General features: G+C 56.3%; 1 protein-coding gene across 16 annotated transcripts in view; it reads left to right on the forward strand.

Moving 5' to 3' along the window:
• The window catches only part of SPTAN1 (spectrin alpha, non-erythrocytic 1), a 61,157-nt gene that overhangs the window by 39,140 nt on the left and 2,835 nt on the right, over positions 1–19,182 (forward strand). For 7 of the 16 annotated variants that reach the window (XM_045082530.1, XM_045082526.1, XM_045082531.1 and 4 more), the window contains 22 exons: positions 68–249; positions 1,911–2,010; positions 2,183–2,380; positions 2,478–2,624; positions 3,306–3,409; positions 3,519–3,681; positions 4,061–4,075; positions 5,686–5,817; positions 6,232–6,369; positions 7,542–7,646; positions 9,448–9,656; positions 10,436–10,556; positions 10,732–10,853; positions 11,418–11,550; positions 13,035–13,133; positions 14,428–14,587; positions 15,191–15,267; positions 15,836–16,045; positions 16,336–16,632; positions 16,957–17,069; positions 17,479–17,496; positions 18,693–18,755. In XM_045082530.1, the coding sequence (XP_044938465.1) occupies positions 68–249; positions 1,911–2,010; positions 2,183–2,380; positions 2,478–2,624; positions 3,306–3,409; positions 3,519–3,681; positions 4,061–4,075; positions 5,686–5,817; positions 6,232–6,369; positions 7,542–7,646; positions 9,448–9,656; positions 10,436–10,556; positions 10,732–10,853; positions 11,418–11,550; positions 13,035–13,133; positions 14,428–14,587; positions 15,191–15,267; positions 15,836–16,045; positions 16,336–16,632; positions 16,957–17,069; positions 17,479–17,496; positions 18,693–18,755 (2,906 nt within the window). The remainder of the gene's footprint in view (positions 1–67; positions 250–1,910; positions 2,011–2,182; positions 2,381–2,477; positions 2,625–3,305; positions 3,410–3,518; positions 3,682–4,060; positions 4,076–5,685; positions 5,818–6,231; positions 6,370–7,541; positions 7,647–9,447; positions 9,657–10,435; positions 10,557–10,731; positions 10,854–11,417; positions 11,551–13,034; positions 13,134–14,427; positions 14,588–15,190; positions 15,268–15,835; positions 16,046–16,335; positions 16,633–16,956; positions 17,070–17,478; positions 17,497–18,692; positions 18,756–19,182) is intronic. The other 9 variants (XM_045082535.1, XM_045082536.1, XM_045082541.1 and 6 more) reach the window with 4 other exon arrangements.

Genomic DNA, 19,182 nt, shown 5'->3' on the forward strand with positions numbered 1-19,182 from the left:
CGGGCAGCGCGACTCTTCCACTCGGCAGAGCGCAGCTCCCTCACGTGCCGCCACCTTGCTCCCGCAGGTCAACTCGCTGGGGGAGACGGCCGAGCGCCTGATCCAGTCCCACCCCGAGTCAGCCGAGGACCTGCAGGAAAAGTGCACGGAGCTGGACCAGGCGTGGAGCAGCCTGGGGAAGCGCGCGGACCAGCGCAAGGCCAAGCTGGGCGACTCCCACGACCTGCAGCGCTTCCTCAGTGACTTCCGGTAGGAGGCCTGAAGCCGGTGGGCGGTCATTCGCTTCGGGCAGGTCCCTCTGGGCGAGGCGGCATCGTCTGGCTCCCCCGTGCCAGCAGAAGTCTCCGCGTCCCTGTCCACCGTTTCCCGCCGGATGGCATTCGGTTTCTGCCTTCGACGTCTCTCTCACTTACTACAGATGTACCGTAGTCTCTTTCGCAAACCTGTTTTAGTGAGAGAAACTTCATAGTCTTCGAAAAATAGAAAGGATGAAACAGGAACCCGGCCGACACCCTTCGCAGGTAGCCCCCAGTTGGCTTTGCCACCAGACACACGCTTCTGTGTTGCTGACCCGGCTGCCGGTGCTTTGCAGATAACGTGGCCCTTTTTCTCTAAATACCTGGGCCTCTGCCTCCTGCGTGCCCCACGTTTCCACCCCCCACCCTCACGTCCAAGGCCAGCACAGCAACGGCTTACCTAGTCCCGGTTCGGGTTCTCCCGGTCGTCTCAAATGTGTGTTCACGAGTCCGGGTTTGTGTTTGGGTCCAGGGTCCAGCGGAGTTCCCATCGCAGTGGCAGTGGTCGCCTGACCCCTCCGCCCTCTGCATGTTGTCTTTCATGACACTGACGGTTTTGAAGGGTCAAGGCTGGGTGTCTAGCGGGATGTCCCATGACCAGGGCCTCAAGCTTTTTTAAGGCTACGTAGTGCCCCACCGGCAGGTGAGGTAGAATTTGGTCCCTGGCACCCATTCGGGACAGGTGTTTCTCTGTGGCACGCTTCTGTGCTTACAAGGGTTTCACAACGGGTGTGTGCACACGGGGGTATACACGTAGGTGTGTTTTATCCAGGCACTAGCTCTGCGGGGCTGGGCTGGGCAGGTGATGCGCTTCCCCTTCCCAGGCCTCTGGTAGGAGGTCCCAGTTGGGTTTTTGGTTTCCGGTTTCTTTTTTTTTTTAAGGTAAAAATCAAATAACAGAACAGTTATGTGTCTTAAAGGATGTCATTCACTGGTAATCTTACTGTGTTATACGAGTACTACCTCTCTGAAGTTATGACACTTTCCACCGCCTCAGAAGAGCACCCCGAGCACCATGAGGAGTCACCCCCCTTTCTCCTCTCCTCATCAAGTCTGTTTTCCGTCTCTGGATTTGCCGATCCTGGGTGTATCTGATCAAAGGAATTCTAGGATAGGACCTGTGACCTCACACGTTGATTTCTGTGCCCTCACGTGCAGACATCGGTCAGAAGCTGGGTTCAGCGCCTGCGTGGGCCCAGAACTGCTGCAAGCTCAGAGAAAAGTGTTTCCTCCGAAGTTGTGGAAAACCCCACCATAGTTGTTGCTTGTGTCAAACCTACTTTACGGCTGGAAGATCTTAGTCACAAGTTTAGTGCGTTGATTTCTGAGGAATGCTCAGTCTTTTGTTGTCGTTTTTAATTTTTTTAACATCTCAATAGGATGAACAAGAGGCTTTGAAATATTTTGCCCAGAGATGCGGATTATAACTAGTTAACCATTCAGTAGATTAGCCGGTTAGTAGATTAACTAGTTGACCCTGAATAATCATTTAGTAGATTAACTACTTGACCCCAAATAATCTTCTGAGACAGGAATTGTGTGGTTCTCTTTTCCTGGGCAGAAAGCCTGCTTGCCAGGTAATGTAATCGCTGTTCCTCTGTGTCTGCTTGCCAGGGACCTCATGTCTTGGATCAATGGAATACGAGGGTTGGTGTCCTCAGACGAGCTCGCCAGGGATGTCACCGGAGCTGAAGCTTTGCTGGAACGACACCAGGTAGGGGGCTCTGCCCACCAAGTGGTGGTGGGGGTGTTGTGCTGCTGGGCTAGGAAGACTGTGCGCCCTCCCCGCCCCCCTGCCGCCAGCAGCACCCTAGCCACGCATCAGTGGTTGACAGGGCGGTGGGCATCTTGTGCCGGTTACCTAACCCCTTCCCTCCTCTTGGCAGGAGCACCGGACAGAAATCGATGCCAGGGCTGGCACTTTCCAGGCCTTTGAGCAGTTTGGGCAGCAGCTGCTGGCTCATGGGCACTACGCCAGCCCAGAGGTCAAGGAGAAACTAGATATTCTAGATCGGGAGCGCGCGGGGCTGGAGAAGGCCTGGGCTCAGCGCAGGATGATGTTGGATCAGTGCCTCGAGCTGCAGGTACGTACAGGACGTCGCTTCCTGTTTGCCATGGGCTTTCGAACCGGGAGCTTCGTGGCCGACGGCCCCATCTGCCCACCTGCCTCCTTTTCTTTAGCTCTTTCATCGGGACTGCGAGCAAGCTGAGAACTGGATGGCTGCCCGCGAGGCCTTCTTGAATACCGAGGACAAAGGAGACTCGCTGGACAGCGTGGAGGCTCTGATCAAAAAACACGAGGACTTCGACAAAGCCATCAACGTCCAGGTGAGGCCTTTCTCTCCTCGGTGTAGGTTTGTCCAGATGGACGGCTCTCTTCGGGGGCTGCTGCCGCTTTCCGTCTCAACGATTAGAATAAAAACTCGTCCCTGACGTGCCCAACTCAGCCTTGGCGGCTCCCTGAAGCAAAGAGACTTGCTGTTGGCCACACGAAGGAAGAGCGGCCCCCCTTGTTGGGAAAGCGCATATGGACCTGGATGCTTTTTAGAACTTCTAAGTTCTGATACTTGTGAGGTTTTAGTAACTGGGATGCCCCGCAGAAAAAACGTATTGTCAAAGCAGAATCACAAATGTGCTGGTGAGGAGAGAGAACGCCTGAGTGCTAACAGCTCGGGAAGATGGGCACCTCTTTGATTTATAGCCCGTTTTGTTGAAAATCTGGCACCCATCTGACAATCAGCTTGATTTTGTGTGTGACAACTCCTGGTGTCCTAGCCCCTGTCCCCAGGGTGACCTGGAGTCATCTTGAGTTAAACTCTGCTAGTGGTCGAAATCAAGCTTCTCCTGGCCTCTGCTCTCTGGCTTCTAAAGTGTCAGCGTAGTCCGATCCCGGCGCCGGCTCGGGCACCGCCACCCAGAACAGCCACTCTCTGTGCAAGACCTGCGGCTCGTGCAAGGCTGGGCCCGCCCGCCTGCCCGTCTTGGCCTCATGCCTCTGTTTGCCCACAGGAGGAGAAGATCGCCGCCCTGCAGTCCTTTGCTGAGCAGCTCGTCGCCGCCGGCCACTATGCCAAGGGCGACATCTGCAGCCGGCGCAACGAGGTTTTGGACAGGTGCGTGTCGGTGGGGGTGGTGCTGCGCGCGCTCACGGGCCCCAGGGGACCCCCCGGCCCGTCTTGCTCTCCGGGAGCTTCACGCTTGGGTTCCATTTCACCATCCCAGGTGGCGCCGCCTAAAAGCCCAGATGATTGAGAAGAGGTCGAAGCTAGGAGAATCGCAGACGCTCCAGCAGTTCAGCCGGGACGTGGATGAGATCGAGGCGTGGATCAGTGAGAAACTACAGACTGCAAGCGATGAGTCCTACAAGGACCCCACTAACATCCAGGTGAGCCGAGCCAAGTGGCCGCTCGTCCCCAAGGCAGCCTTGGTGTCGGGACAGGTTCTGGTAAAGAAGGCAGCTTCAGCTGTGGGGGCTCCACCTAGAGAACCATTTCCTGTGTCCTTGTGGAAGCCAGCCAAGGTTATTCCAAGAAGCTCAGCCCGCGGAGAGGTGTCACTAAATGACCCGATGTGAGACATGCCTTCCTCACTTGTCCCCGTGGAGGCTGTGTCCGCTAGAGAAGTGGGCGGCGCCCCCTCTAGCAGCTCTGCCCCACGCCGCCCTTCCCAGGGGAAGGACCACAGAGTGAGCCTCTGTTTAGTAGCGGATATGTACTTTTCACCTCCGTGTACTGAACTCTTGTTATTTTAATCTGTTTTTGTAGCTTTCCAAGCTGCTGGTAAGTTTCTAATCTTCTTCAAGAGTTTTTTAGTTAAATGCGCTCCAGTGTTTGTGTCCCTCTGCGTAGATCCTTGTCGTGGCCTCGTGTGGTCGGCTGGCGTCTCCTCACGCGTGCTTCTCATTTCTAATGACCCATCACACTCCATTCAAGTGTCCCTGTGGGATGTGGCTTTCTCTGTCGTAATTAGCCTGCACCCCTGCACCCCCTCCCTTGTCCCCATGTGTCACTTAGGCAAGTTCTGTACGATGTTTTATTTGGGGGCAGTAGTTAACTACTGGCTTTTCAGAAGTGCTTCTTTAAAAGAAAAAAAAAAAAAAGGAGTAATCAGTTTTTTCTGTATGGAGTTGTGCTCCCGGTTCTCGGTGGCCGAGGACAAGGCGTCTGGCGTGGTACGAGTCTGATGACGCAGCCAGGCTGCCATCAGAGGTGCTGGTCCCTGGAGACAGACAGTTAAATTGCCTCAGGGAAGCAGATGATCTGCTTCCAAAGCTGACCGGAGCCAGGGGTGAGAGATTAAGGAAAAAGAGGAACGTTGTTGCGCAGGGGGGCAGCGTAGGGGACTTTTCGGTGAAAATGTAGTCCAGGTGGTGCTTTAAACGGATCGAAGAAATGAAGAAATGGGATAGGTGGGGTTGGAACCAAAGAGTGATCAGAGCAAGAAAGAGAAGCAGGAACTGGACTCGCGTCAGGGTTTGTGGGTATTTGAGACCCTGCTCGGACTCGGGCAGCGGAACGCGGAAGGAGGCCGCCCGATGTGGGCACCGCGCTCCGCCCGCCGGGCGGCTCCGTCCTTCGACAGTTGCTGCCCCTGAAATGAAACATTTGATGCAGAATCCTTCCCTGACCGTACTTTTTTTTTTCTTTTAGTTCTTTTCCCCCAAATAACATCCCCCGAGACCCTGCCTTTCTCACCCAGAATTGTGTCACAGCTGTGTCCTTGCATTGTCTTGTAGTGTTTCCCGTGCCTTCTCTTGCTTTGCAGACTCTTGAAAATCCCCTTGAGACCTAGCATCAGGCGCCTTCTCCCAGCCCTCTCTTTCCTTAGCAAAAGTCATTTCCTACCTCCAGTCAAGCTTGGGTTTTAACAGTGCTCAGGAGTTTTGGTTAATGACAGCTACAAAAGGCCGCAAAGTCCAGGTCTGGGGCAGCTGTAGATGCTCGCCTGTCGGCGGAGAGTCCGCCTGCCAGCCAGAGTGATCACGGCCTCATGTGTATGACAGGCGAGCCAGGTGTGTGTCACCTGTTAAGATCGTCTGTCCGTGGATGGAAACTGATGTCCAAGTAGTTTAAACACTGCCCTTGGCTGCTGGCGTTTTCTGCAGAATGGTAGAAAGTACTCAATTCTCGGATTTCCCTCCCCGCTGATTGAAGAATTGACCCCATTCCCCTGCTCCTGAGCTGGTCCATCTCCTTTCTCCCAGCCAGGTCCTTCTGCCCTGCTCCCAGCAGGCTGAACCCCACACTGTTTGACAAATGCCATGACTGCCTTCTAGAAGAAATGTTGACACTTGCCCCCAGTTGTCTTAAGTTTCTGAGACTTCCTCTTCCCTAAACGGAGGTAACCTCACAGGACCTGGTTCTGAAAGGTCCTCTTTCTGGAATTTTAGAGCAAGCACCAGAAGCACCAGGCCTTCGAAGCAGAACTACACGCCAACGCCGACCGCATCCGCGGGGTCATCGACACGGGCAACTCCCTCATCGAGCGCGGGGCCTGTGCGGGCAGTGAGGATGCTGTCAAGGTACGGGCCGCGTGGTGACGACTTTGAAATATGGCTTTAAGAACTAAGCAGATGGGGGTGCCTGGGTGGCTCAGTCGTTAAGCGTCTGCCTTTGGCTCAGGTCATGATCCCGGGGTCCTGGGATTGAGCCCCACGTTGGGCTCCCTGCTGAGTGAGGAGCCTGCTTCTCCCTCTCTCTCTGCCCTTCCTCCTGCTTGTGCACTCGCTCACTCTTTCTGTTAAATAATTAAATAAAATCCTAAAAAAAAAAAAAAGAACAAAAGCAGATAAAGATTTTTGCCTACATGACCGATGGGGAGTTGGTAAGAAGGGCTCCCATGAGGCTGTCTGTTCTCTCCCCACGAATTGTTCAGCTTTCAGAGAAGGGGCTCTTCCTGGACTTCCCCATCTCTGATGGCCCCTTCTCTTCGCCAGGCTCGACTGGCTGCCTTAGCTGACCAGTGGCAGTTCCTGGTGCAGAAGTCAGCGGAGAAGAGCCAGAAGCTGAAAGAAGCCAACAAACAGCAGAACTTCAACACCGGCATCAAGGACTTCGACTTCTGGCTTTCCGAGGTAATGGCAGGTTTCCCCTCTCACCAGCAGAGGGGTTCTGGTCGTTTGGGATAACCGGACAGTCAGTCAGCTCCAAACCATGAAAAAAGGCACCCCTTTCCACAGAATCTTCCTTATCAGAGTCTTGTGCTCTAAGGGGTCAGAGGGAATGAAAGTTTCCAGAAGAAAGCGCTGATAGGAATTAGGCAGCGGCTCGCTTGTCTCCGTGGGAATGCCAACAGGGAGCAACAGTAGGGTCTGTGCGGCGGTAGCTCTAGAGACTCTGCCTGGGTGGAAACCAACGTAGCAGCTAAGTCAGGAAGCCAGAGTTAGGAGAAAATTCGGGAAAAGAAATTTTTGGAGCCTACCGTTAATATTTCTCTCCAGTCTACGCATATTTCCATCAACAGTAGCGTAGTTCTGTTTGTATATGGAGTTGATCTCAGAATATAATTTTTCGTGAGTGTGTTTTGGGAGTGTTATCCTGAATCATTAAGGATTCTTCCTAAAGGGGCGCCTGGGTGGCTCAGTGGGTTAAGGCCTCTGCCTTCAGCTCAGGTCATGATCCCAGAGTCCTGGGATCGAGCCCTGCATCGGGCTCTCTGCTCAGCATGGAGCCTGCTTCCTTCTCTCTCTCTGCCTGCCTCTCTGCCAACTTGCGATCTCTGCCTGTCATATATACAAATAAAATCTTTTAAAAAAAGAATTCTTCCTAAGCATTTGAGGAGTTGTGTTGGGTCCGTCCTAGTCCTGTCATAATTGAACCATTCCTGTTTGGTGGACGTTGACGTGTTCCCTGCATTCTGGTGGGACGTCTACACCAGACATCCTCGTGCTTTAATCTCAGCCGCTGCTGCTGATTCTGTTCTTCGGCGGGGCTCCCTAAGTGAGATCGCCCCGCAGTTCACCCTTGAACCTCCGCGAGGGCACCGGGACCCTGCCTTGAGCTGTGATATCGCAAGTTCTAGGCTCTCAAGTCTGAATTTGATTAACAGGAAGGGAGAAGGACTCAGGCCACAGGGGCTGATACAGGCTGAGTCACTGTGACAACATAACTTGGGGTTGACAGGTTTGCAGCTGGCCAAAGACCTGGCCAGACAACAGGGCACCGTGGATTTTCCAGAACACCCACTGTGCCTCATACCCACGGGGCACCACACGGTCACATCTCCCCTTCCCTGTTTCCCTTCCAGGTGGAGGCCCTGCTGGCGTCTGAGGATTACGGCAAAGACCTGGCTTCCGTGAACAACTTGCTGAAGAAACACCAGCTGCTGGAGGCGGATATATCTGCCCATGAGGTGATCAGAGGGGGCCGGGCCCGTCTGGGGCGCAGTGGTGCCTGACTCCTGGGGAGACCCAGTGCATGTGGGGGAGGAACGTAACGGCCAGCACCTCGAGCCACGTTCCCAGTGTGGCCTTGAGGCTGTTTTATACCCTGTGCTGTTAGCGAAGGCCCCAGCCAGAGTTTGTTTATGTGGGTTTGTCTGTCGATAGTTGCTGTTTATATTAAAAAATTAATTTTAAAAGTTAAATTTTAAAAAGACAGTCTTAGGGGATTTTTTTATCATTCTGAGAATGACAAAATGAGAGATGGAAAGCAGAGCAGTGGTCCCCGGGAGTTAGACGCAGGTGGGCGCAGCAAGGAAGCGACACGGGTTTCCCTTGTGCTCACAGAACAACGGAGCTTGGTTTGGGTTATGGGACTCTGCGCTTGGGGAAGTCATGTGGCACTATGGGCGCACACCCTCACGCACATGGGTGGATGCACGTACAGTTGGTGAAATCTGTGGTTTTGCACCATGGATTGCACCGGGGTCCGTGGCCTGGTCTTGCTGGGGCACCACGGAAGCTGCTGCTGTGGGCAGGGCCTGGGGGAAGGGCACACAGGCGCGGTCCTGGTCTTTGGTTTTTGAAGCTGTCCTGGTTTTGCAGCTTCTTGTGAGTCCATAATTATTTCAAGATGAAAAATCAAGAGTAAGTCTGAGAAAAAGAGTAGCATTTTTTATGAACGATAGCCATGTCCAAAACCAAAACAAGATACATAAGAAGACTGGCATTGGCTGTTTCGCAAATCTCTTCAGTCTGGTTTAGTAGAACACAGCCAGATTCTCGTAGCTACTTCCAAATTCAGTGTGTGGGGTCGGTCAGAGCTGATGGAAACCCAGCCTCGCACAGGGAGTTCGAGAAGGGAGTAGTATTTCCATTCACATGATTGTGGGTCCTCTCACACCAGAGTCAGTATATGGACGGTGCTTAATGGTTAGTTGCAAAGTGGACTCTGAAACCCGATCCGTCAGTGTTTCATACCATTTAATATTAAAAAGCCACTGGTCCATCATGGACATGGAATGTTTTTCTCATTGCACGTCTAAGTGCATGATGTCACAGAATCATTTGGAAAACCTTCTGACTGAAGCAGAATTACCTCTCGTTCCACGAGCTCCCATGTCACAGTCACGGACTTCATAGCCATTCGACAGGACAACCTTCACTGGTTGAGTGGCTGGTCCCCCTCATGGAGGCCAGTGCACTTCCTCCAGAATTCCCACTTTCACCTGAAAGTTCAGGTTTTATCAGAAGCAGCAGACTCTGCCTTCCTGAGAGTGACCGTTTCACTTCAGTCTTTCCGAAGAAGGTTCTGTCAGACGCTAAAGTCTGGATGGCCGTAGTCTGGTCATCGTTCTTTCCGTGAGGACAAGAACAAGCAGCCAGCTTGGCTCAGGGCATGGGCTTCTCCTCAGGACCGTCCTTGAACTTGAGCGTGCTGCTGAGGTGCTTGTGTGCACTTCCCATAGTGTCACACAGATCGCTGACACCGACACGTTCTCTGAGATGGAGATTTAATAAAATCCACATGCGAGCATCCACTCAGTGAGGAAGGCAGATGGGGTCTTTGTGTCATTAAGAAAATAATTTTGATGTCTTAGAACCCCAGGTATCCACTTAGGCCACGTTGAGAGAACATCCAGCACGCCACAAAGCCAGGCTGTCAGTGAAGAGTTCAAGACTTCTGCTTTTCAGGCAGACAGTCATGGGAGAGCCAGGTTCCTCACCCCTCCCGTTGTGTCCCCTGCCCTCCCGTTGTGTCCCCCGCCCCAGGATCGCCTGAAGGACCTGAACAGCCAAGCAGACAGCCTGATGACCAGCAGTGCCTTCGACACCTCCCAAGTAAAGGACAAGCGGGACACCATCAACGGTCGTTTCCAGAAGATCAAGAGCATGGCAGCCTCCCGGCGAGCCAAGCTGAATGAATCCCATCGCCTGCACCAGTTCTTCCGGGACATGGATGACGAGGAGTCCTGGATCAAGTACGTGTCCTCGGGCCTTCGCAGTCGGGTCCTCTGGGATGTCCGTTGAGCCTCTGCTGGCAGGTGCTCGGAGCCACCCTCCCAGGGGGGTCTGGAGCTCTGGGCCGCCTGGCCGTGAGGTCTGGCTCTCTCCCAGAGTGTAGCAGCACCTGGCCCCCGGGGACACCTTGGCGGCTTCTGTTGCCCAGCTGTGCAGTGACAGGGCCATCGATGGCCTCAGGTGGGAACAGTAGGTGATGATGAAGCCAGACTTTGTGTAGACCCTGCCCGGGGTCCTCAGGGAGATGAGCGAGTCTTTTCCTTTCTGAAAAAGGCAGCCCGATATCCTGGGCGGGGTCAGTCCCCGAAGAGGGGAGAATTGTTTGTTTTTAATTCCTCTCCCATTGCAATCAGAGGGGATTAGCATTTTGTAAACACCATATTTGAAGGACAAAAATCCTGTCTCTTCTTCCTTGCTTCCTTAGAGAATGTTGTTCAGGTTTTTTCTATATTTCTACGTGTGGTGTCTGCACGTTTGGAAAAGCGGGGCTCATGAGGCGACCCCGCTGGCGCCTCCTTGTTCTCCTGCGCACCCTGACCCTGGTGGGGCTCCTCCGTGCCCATGCCAGTGCCCTTCGTTTGGGAAATAGAGGCTTTTATTTTCCAGAAGACTGGTAAGGGTTTCTGTGGCAAGATCGGCAGGTGTAGGTGAAGGACGTGGGGTCCGGAGACGTCACAGCTCCTGACCAAACTGTCCAGTTGAAAACTTGGGGTGCAGAGCGCCTGCCCGTGCTGTACAGGGAGAAGAAGCTGCTGGTGAGCTCTGAAGACTACGGCCGAGACCTAACGGGCGTGCAGAACCTGAGGAAGAAGCACAAGCGGCTGGAGGCGGAACTGGCGGCCCACGAGCCCGCCATTCAGGTGAGGGGCGGGTGACGGGCAGGGAGACCCTTTGCCCTGGTGCATCCCGCTGTCTGCGGGGTCTCGGAGCCCCCGTTCCGCACCCGGAAGAGAGGACTCCTGGGTTTGATGCTGAGGCCTTTTTCTGGACGCACCTAAGGGCAGGTGATAGCCGTTGTCATTTCTCACCTGTCAGGGTGTCCTGGACACCGGGAAGAAGCTGTCTGACGACAACACCATTGGCAAGGAGGAGATCCAGCAGCGTCTGACCCAGTTCGTGGAGCACTGGAAGGAGCTGAAGCAGCTGGCGGCTGCTCGGTGAGCGGCCAGGGAAGGGGTGCCGGCGCTGCGCGTGGGAGGCCAGGCTTGGGGCTGCCGGGCCCTCTGCCGCCTCCCGGACCCTTGTCCTGGGCGTGGGCACCACAGCCGGCTTGTTTCAGAGCCGCCCGGACTGGCCCATGCCGAGTGGGTTCCCTTGCGTGGATCTGAACCCGCATACGGTTCGGGAGCTTCACATGTGAACAGCCCTGTGTCTGCTTCACGTTACACAGAACGGTTGATGGAACCAGTCCTATCCCGTGTTTGAAAAAAAAAAACAACTTTTTTTTTGTAGAGGTTTTTTTGACCTTTTTAAATTTATTTGACAGACATAGCGAGAGAGGGAACACAAGCAGAGGGAGTGGGAGAGGGGGAAGCGGGCTTCCCGCCGAGCAGGGAGTCCCATGTGCGGCTCGATCCCAGGCCGCTGGGATCCTGACCTGAGCCGAAGGCAGACGCTTAACTGAGCCACCAGGAGCCCCAGGAATGTTTTTGAACATGCATTAGCTGTGAGCATTGAAGTCGGATGACATCAGTGGCTGCTGTGGTGTGTCCTGTAATCAGGGGCCAGCGGCTGGAGGAGTCCTTGGAGTATCAGCAGTTTGTGGCCAATGTGGAAGAGGAAGAAGCGTGGATCCACGAGAAGATGACGCTTGTAGCCAGCGAGGACTACGGAGACACGCTTGCCGCTGTCCAGGTCAGAGAAGCTGGCGCGCCGCCCCTCGCTTGGTCCAGTGGCTGCGTTGGTGCCGGGAGAGCCCCCGGCCGGCAGTCTGGGCCTTCCCGCTTGGTCACAGTTCTCCGACCTCATGCTAGAGATGCTGCTCCTCTGTCCAAATGCACCACGGCCGATGGCCCCGAGCCCACAGGCTCCTAATGTCCATGGGGGTCCAGCAGCTGCCACCCCAGCGCGCCCTTGGCCGGGGGTGTCGTACAGCAGCCGTTGCTGTCCTGTAGGCTGGAGGTCTGAGACCAAGGCGTAGACAGGGCCTCGCTCCCCACAACTTCTAGGGGAAGCCCATTCCGGTCTTCTAGCTTCTCGCTGGCACTCTTTGTGTTGTGGCCACATAACCGCAGTCTCTGCCCTTCACGGCTCTCCCTCTGGGCCGCTGCGTCCAGAGTTCCCGCTCAGAAGGACGCAGGTCATCCTGGACTGGGCCCCGCCCAGTGGCCTCTGAGTGTCTTCAGTTGGTTTTGTCTGCGTCTTCCACATTCCTAAGTGCCAGGGGTCAGTGCCTCAGCCTCTGCCCTCAGTACACTCTGTGACAGCCCAACAGGCCACAGTAGCTTGTTCCCCAAGGGGGGTCCCTCACCAGCACCAAGGTGCGGCAGCAGGCCGAGAGAGCCGCCAGTATGTCACCAATGGCTGGCACGACTCTGTGTCCCCTGACCCCCACACCTCCCTTCCTTTAGCGGCCCTGCCCCGTGTCCATAGGTAGCCCTCAGAATGGCAGAGAGAAGCTTCCAGTTTTAGCTTCACATGTTACATGACATTGGCCATGCTGCGTTCCGTTGGTCCGACTGGTCGCAAACAGCCCAGAGCCATGGGCTAGTTGAACAGCCTCCTCTCTTGCTGGGGGGACCCCTACCCCATAAAGCCCCATGTTCCTACATGTGGGCCATCGGCCGTGGAGACAGAGGTTGCCTTCCCCAGAGTCTGGGTGGTCCCTGAGCCACATTCTCAGAGTGGCTGCCCTGGTCGGCTGGTCCGGATGCTTCCGGTGGCTTAGGGGAGGTCTCTTCCTGTCCCCAGGAAGCCCGCCTAGAGCCGTGGTCTCCAGTCTTTCAGGTCTACTGAGGACGGGGACACTTGGAAGGTCCCTTAGGAGCTGTATTCAGGGAAGCCGTCTGTTGGGTTCTGTCTTAAGCTCCACGGGGTTGTTTCCTATGTGGCCTTCCAGAGAGGACAGAGGGACACTGTAGTGGTTGCTCAGCAAGAGCTTAACCCTTCCGAAGGGCCTTCCCGGACGTCCCTGCTCCAGCTGAGCTCACTGCCAGTTACCCTTGCTGCCTCCAGGTTTTAGCACCCTCGTGATTACCCACCGACGTCAGTCCCCAGCTAGACTGGGCTGCCCCTGAGGGCAGGCGCTGTCCAGCTCTGGTTCCCTCCGACCCGCAGCTGGGCCTGCCCACCAGCCCATGCCAGGCTTTCAGCCACCGGCCTTTCTTCTTCCACTGCAGGGCTTGTTGAAGAAACACGAAGCTTTTGAGACAGACTTCACGGTGCACAAGGACCGTGTGAATGACGTCTGCAGCAACGGACAGGACCTCATCAAGAAGGTGAGCTGGGGAGACGCTCACTTCCCACACCCGACACTCCCGTGCTGGGGCCGGGGCCCCGCAAAACCCATCTGCCCGGAATATCCACCCTGGAAAGGTTTGCATGGAGACCGGGAGCTACAGGCTCTCGACAGAACTGGTTGGAGATGCAGGAAGCGTCATGAGAACAGCCCCTACCCAGGACAGAGCCCGTTCCTCGATGTTCGTTGCTCTACAAAGCCTGGCTGCTGTCCAGGCTGGCTTAGAAATGAGTGTGTTTAAGTCACAAGACTTGGGTGTCACTCAAAGAGCCCCCGAGCGAGAGAGCATTTGGGAGGGGCCAGGGGCTTTCTCCCCAGCACTGAAGTCAGGTCTGTGGCACATTGGAATTCCAGGTCCCCATTTAGTCACCACCAATCACTTAGGTGCTGTGACAGGTGTTTGGTACCAGAAGACAAGAACTTTTCACAACTATAATCTCCTGTTGCAAATGTAACTAGTAGAGAAGATTTCTCATCCCGGGATTTGCTGTAGTCAGCATGGCCTTGAGACTGAAGATTTGGTTCATAGGTAACAGCATGTTCAAATCCGTGTTTGGATTTGAGCTTTTGTTTCCTTTACCCTTATGGGCAAATGAGCTACCATGAAGCTCATGTCCAGTCCAGACCGCGTATGGAGAGGGAGGAGGTCTGTGTCTGACCGTCACCCACACACAGCCCTGCGTCTCGGTCTCTGCGCTTTCTGCGCGCGCGGGGACCAGCCTGTGACTGTCTGCGGCCAGCAAAGGAGCCCGGTGCTTTACCGTCAGCAGCAGCCTGTTTCCTCCTCGAGTTTCTCTCTAAATTCTATGCTGGCTTGTGTGTGTTCTCAGACTCAGTTATTCCAAAACCAAATCCGAGTGTTTGGGGCGTACGAATTTTCAGTGTCTGCTTTCTCTGAGCCATCGTGTTTGTTGCTTGTGTTAGGAGCCACTGTTTGGATATCTCACATTTTATGTCTTAAGTATTTGCTCTTTTACTAATTTTTGTTACCAGACATACTAACGAGTGCGTCGCCGCGATGTTTCGGCGCATTCCTCGTTTTTTCAGGACTCGTTCTTATCGGTGAAATTGCCAGCAGTCATCCTCTCAAGGCTTTTACTCGTGTTGCCTTTAGAAAAGCTTTAACTTGTTCTCCCCTGGCGGCTGGTGCTGGGCCGGAGGCGCAGGGCCCACCTTGCAGCCCTGGAGGACCTGCCGTGGCCGGGAGGCCGTGGATCATCCGGCCACGGCAGGGCGTGAGGCCGACCCGAGTGTGCCTTCTCTTTGTGGCCTAGAACAATCACCACGAGGAGAACATCTCTTCAAAGATGAAGGGCTTGAACGGGAAGGTGTCAGACTTGGAGAAAGCTGCCGCCCAGAGGAAGGCCAAGCTTGAGGAGAACTCGGCCTTCCTTCAGTTCAACTGGAAGGCGGACGTGGTGGAGTCCTGGATCGGTGAGCGCTGTCCCGCCCGGCCGGCTCCCAGTCTCTTCTCTGCGCCCGGCCGGGAAGATTATTCCAGAGCCGTAGCTCATGTATTATCTAAGCAGCTGGTCTTCTGCAGAGAAGAAATGATCTAACTTGGCCATTTCAGTCATGTCCTGTGGCCAAGAGTGGGGGACCCCGTGGTGCCTGGCACTGGGTCAGCACCAGGGTTAACAAAACAAGAATCTTTAAACCCTGGGAGAAGCAGTAAGTGTCACTGCTAAGCAAGATGGCGCACCAGTGGGCCCCCAGCTGCTCTGTCCCCTCGCTGCCTGGGCACAGTTCGGCTCCCGAGCACAGGGCAGCTAGGCTCGGATTTCAGGACCCCTGTGACCCTAGGGATTGTTGTCACATAAGTGGCAGTGGAAACACATCCAGGACGAGCTGGAAGGCTCTCTCCCTACAGCTGGCCAGTGGGGCCTGGGCTGTGGGGAGGATGGGGCAGCCGGCGTGGGGTTAGGAATCCTGGAATTTAACCATCAGCAGGGTGATAGGTGCACCTTGGTTTTCTTTTTTCCTTCGTAATTCACTGTACCAAGAAGGCTGATCTGTTTCCCATGCTTGATTTCCTAGGTGAAAAGGAGAACAGCCTGAAGACAGATGATTATGGCCGAGACCTGTCTTCCGTTCAGACTCTGCTCACCAAACAGGTCAGTCGTGGTCCCTGTCGACCAGACTGGGACGTATGCGGTTAGCGCTTCCCGGTGCATGAGTGGCGGTCGGCATATTCCATTGAGAAAGGCCCTAAGGACCCGGCAGGTAGCAAGATCATTCTGGTCCTCGGGGAACTTCCGGACGAAGCTTCTGTGCTAGAGCCGCACGGCGCTCCCGGGGTGCAGAGCGATGGGAAGTGCTGGGGACTTAACCCCCAGAGCTGTCTGACTCACTTTGCCGCGAGCCGGGGTTGATGGGGAAGGTCTTGCCCAAGGAGAGGCGTCTCGGCTCGCTCTCGAAGGGCAGACCGCAGCTGGTCGCGGGGAGGCAGCCGTTCATTCTGGGGAGAGATGGTGGGGAGAGCGTGGCACATCTAGGGGACCCCGAACCTCAGTCTGCCCAGGGGGCAGGAGGATGTCAGGACAAGGTGGGGACTCGGGGATGACCGGGTGGCCTGGGCGGCTGGCTGAGCAGACTGGTGCCATCGAGCTGAGCCGCTGCGGAAGGGTGGCTTCTAGCATCCCGGGCGACCATGCACATCGGGCCCACCGCTCTTTGTTCCAGGAAACGTTTGACGCTGGCCTGCAGGCCTTCCAGCAGGAGGGCATCGCCAACATCACCGCGCTCAAAGACCAGCTGCTGGCTGCCAAACACATTCAGTCAAAGGCCATCGAGGCCCGGCACGCCGCCCTCATGAAGCGATGGAGCCAGCTTCTGGCCAACTCGGCCACCCGGAAGAAGAAGTTGCTGGAGGCACAGAGTCACTTCCGCAAGGTAGGAGTGGGCCCCTGCAGAGCTCCCCCAGTCGGGCTGCGGGGACCTCTGCCCCCGGCGGAGTCTGCTGGAACCCAGCAGAGGGCCCTTTGCCTCCGAAGCACCCAAGACAGACTGAGGGGAAAGGGTAGCGAGGGAAAAAAGTCAGAGGCCTTTTGAGACATGGAAGTGGGGCACCCTGGCTTGCCCTGGCTGTCCCCAGAACGACCGCCCCCTTTCCTATCCTGCCTCCTGCCCAAGCGTGGTGCATGCGGCCCCGGGGGCCCTGACGCAGGCTGCTCCGCTTCCAGGTGGAAGACCTCTTCCTGACGTTCGCCAAAAAGGCCTCTGCCTTCAACAGCTGGTTTGAAAATGCCGAAGAAGATCTGACCGATCCCGTGCGTTGCAACTCCCTGGAGGAGATCAGAGCTTTGCGCGAGGCCCACGACGCCTTCCGCTCGTCCCTCAGCTCTGCCCAGGCTGACTTCAGCCAGCTGGCCGAGCTGGACCGCCAGATCAAGAGCTTCCGTGTGGCCTCCAACCCCTACACCTGGTTCACCATGGAGGCCCTGGAGGAGACATGGAGGAACCTGCAGAAGATCATCAAGGTGCCCACCGCCCCCACCCAGGGCCACCAGCCAGCAGCCCCCCTGCCAGGCTGTCAATCAGCCACTTCCCCTTATCTTTTGCCAGAGTTCTTAGGGGGCCAGTTGTGAGCGGCGGGGAATGGAGGACTCTGAGCTCCCCAAGTGTCTCCCAGGCTGCTCCTTCGGGTTGATGTCCACATCTGGTTCTCCCTGCCCCACAAAACCGTGATTCTTGGTCACGTTCAGTGTCCAGAAACTGAAATTAGGCCGCTCGTCCACCCCGAGAGCAGACCAGCAGGAAGGACAGGCTCTGGTGACACGGCCTCTCCTTCCTCTGGGCCCTAGGAACGGGAGCTGGAGCTGCAGAAGGAGCAGCGCCGGCAGGAGGAGAATGACAAGCTGCGCCAGGAGTTCGCCCAGCACGCCAATGCGTTCCACCAGTGGATCCAGGAGACCAGGTGCCCCCCACCCCCGGTGCACAGGCCCCCAGCGCTCCGCTCCTGGGCCCCCCGGCTCTAGCGGGAGGGGAGCTCTGCGGGAAACCAGAAGGCATGCTCACAGTAAGGAAGGAGAGTTCGGGGCGCACCCTGGTGTGGCTCGAACCAGAGGGTTGGACAGAGTCTCGAAGGTCCTTTTTCTGAAGGTCAGGTTGCTAGGTGTCCTGGATTGGGTGGAACCCTGCGTGGCCGGTGGTCAGTCCTAGGCAGCACCACGGTGATACACAGAACAGAGTTGAATGCAATGTGGGTACTGATGTTCTCGGTTTTGTTTTTCTTTTCTTTCCTGTGTCTGTCTGTCCCCCACCTCCCGACCGCTGCTGTCCGGACGCCACTTTGTCTCGCGGCTGCTTGGATCCCATCTGCACAGAACGTATCTCCTCGATGGGTTAATATTGTCTTCTTGTTTCTCCGGGCTCGTGGTGTGGTGGTGTCTCGTGTGCTTGTCCCCCTGCCCTCTGTCCCCCCATGGCCTGGCTTGCGGAGGATCCCAGGATGGGCCTTTCTGCCCCAGGAGGGCTGCACTTCCCCCGCCCACCCTTGCCCCACCCCCGTCCCCACCCCCTACAAGGAGTCTGTGCCTTGCCCCACACTGTCCTGACAGCCTGCGGTCTGGGGAGGGGAGCCACTCGCACCTTCCTGTGCAGATTCCAGGGGTTCTCAGGGAATGTGACCAAGCCAGAGGGCCAGAGCTGGAGTCCAAAGCCTCTGAGAAACCCTGTGCTTGTTTAGCTATTGGGATTTCCCTGGCCTTCTCTTCTGCTTCTCCCCGTGTGTCCAGTGGGACCATACTTAGCTTCCTAGGAGGTCATGGTCATGCGTGGAGGAGGAGATCCAGCGGGTGCAGTGAGTGCCCAGCTGTGTACGGACCCTCCCCCAGGACCCCACCCCCCAGTGTTCCCAGAGGAAGGGAAAGAGCATCGTTGCCCCTAATAGGCAGAAGTGCCCGGGCTTTCATGCGATGGAGAGATGAGGCTCGGGAGGAGCCCCCGGGAGGAGCAGGGCGGCCCTGCCCAGTCCAGTCCTGGGAGTGGCCTCTCCTCTAGACTTTGGCCTCTGCCAGGCCCACGTAAAGCCAGGGTAGCGCGGGGGCCAGGGGTGGGGGGGCGGACCTCAGTAGCTGAGGCCAGCGCGGCTGGGGTTCTGCAGATGGTAGTTGGGGCAGCTCAGCCTGGCACCAGGAGAAAGAGGCGCACGTTGACGCGACCACCTGTGCTGAAGGGGGGGTGGGATTTAGGGGTCACAGCTTCTAGCTTGAGTTCATCAGCCCCCTGGCCTCCACTCCCCTCCCCGGCCCTGTGGCTGTGTCTGCCAAGCTGGTCTTGTCTCCGTGGGTGCCATGCTCCCCTTCCCATGTGGCTCCTGCCTAGCCCTGTCCCGTCTTGCTTGGGCCCAGTGTGAGCTGCCCCAAGGCCGCCTGTCCTCCCTGGGGCCGGTGGCCCAGCCCCGCCAGGTCCCTGCCTGGGCGCCAGGTTGCCCCGCCTGTGCACTGCCAGCTTGGGCCTTGTGGCGCGTGTCTGTCTCGGTCTGCTCTTGCCTGCCCGTGCCTTCGGTGTATTCATTTGGTTTCTTTTCTTTGACTAGCATAGCGTATCGTCGGGTCATTCGTGTCTATCAGTATGAAGTTGGGGATGATCTGTCTGGAAGGTTTTTCTCCTCTTATTTCTCTTCTTCCCTCACTGTGGTTTTCCCAATGCACTCTTGACTTCCCCCAGGCGGCTCCGCTTTCCGACTAACCCACCGCCCTCGGCCGCTTGGGAAGGAGGGATCTGTCCTCCTCCCCCTGCACCGGCCCCCAGCCTCCTGCCCCCGGGGACTGGGGGGTGTTGCTTTTCCCTGGGGGACATGGCGTGACTGTGAGTCTGAACTGCTGGGGTAGGAGGAAGCCTGGTGCCTTGCCTTGCTCGAGCACTTTGAACTTGGGGAAATTTCAGAGCTAACCCGGGCTCGCTGGGTGTTGAAAGGGTAGGTTGGGGCACACGTGGGTGCAGGGGAGGCCGGGCTAAAATCCCACCACAGACCCGCGCACAGTGTGACTCGTCCCTGCACGTAACCCCAACTCGTTTGTTGTCTT

This window comes from Mustela putorius, unplaced genomic scaffold (assembly GCF_011764305.1).
Source record: "Mustela putorius furo isolate JIRA1106 unplaced genomic scaffold, ASM1176430v1.1 tig00000596_pilon_pilon_pilon, whole genome shotgun sequence".
Taxonomy (NCBI): domain Eukaryota; kingdom Metazoa; phylum Chordata; class Mammalia; order Carnivora; family Mustelidae; genus Mustela; species Mustela putorius.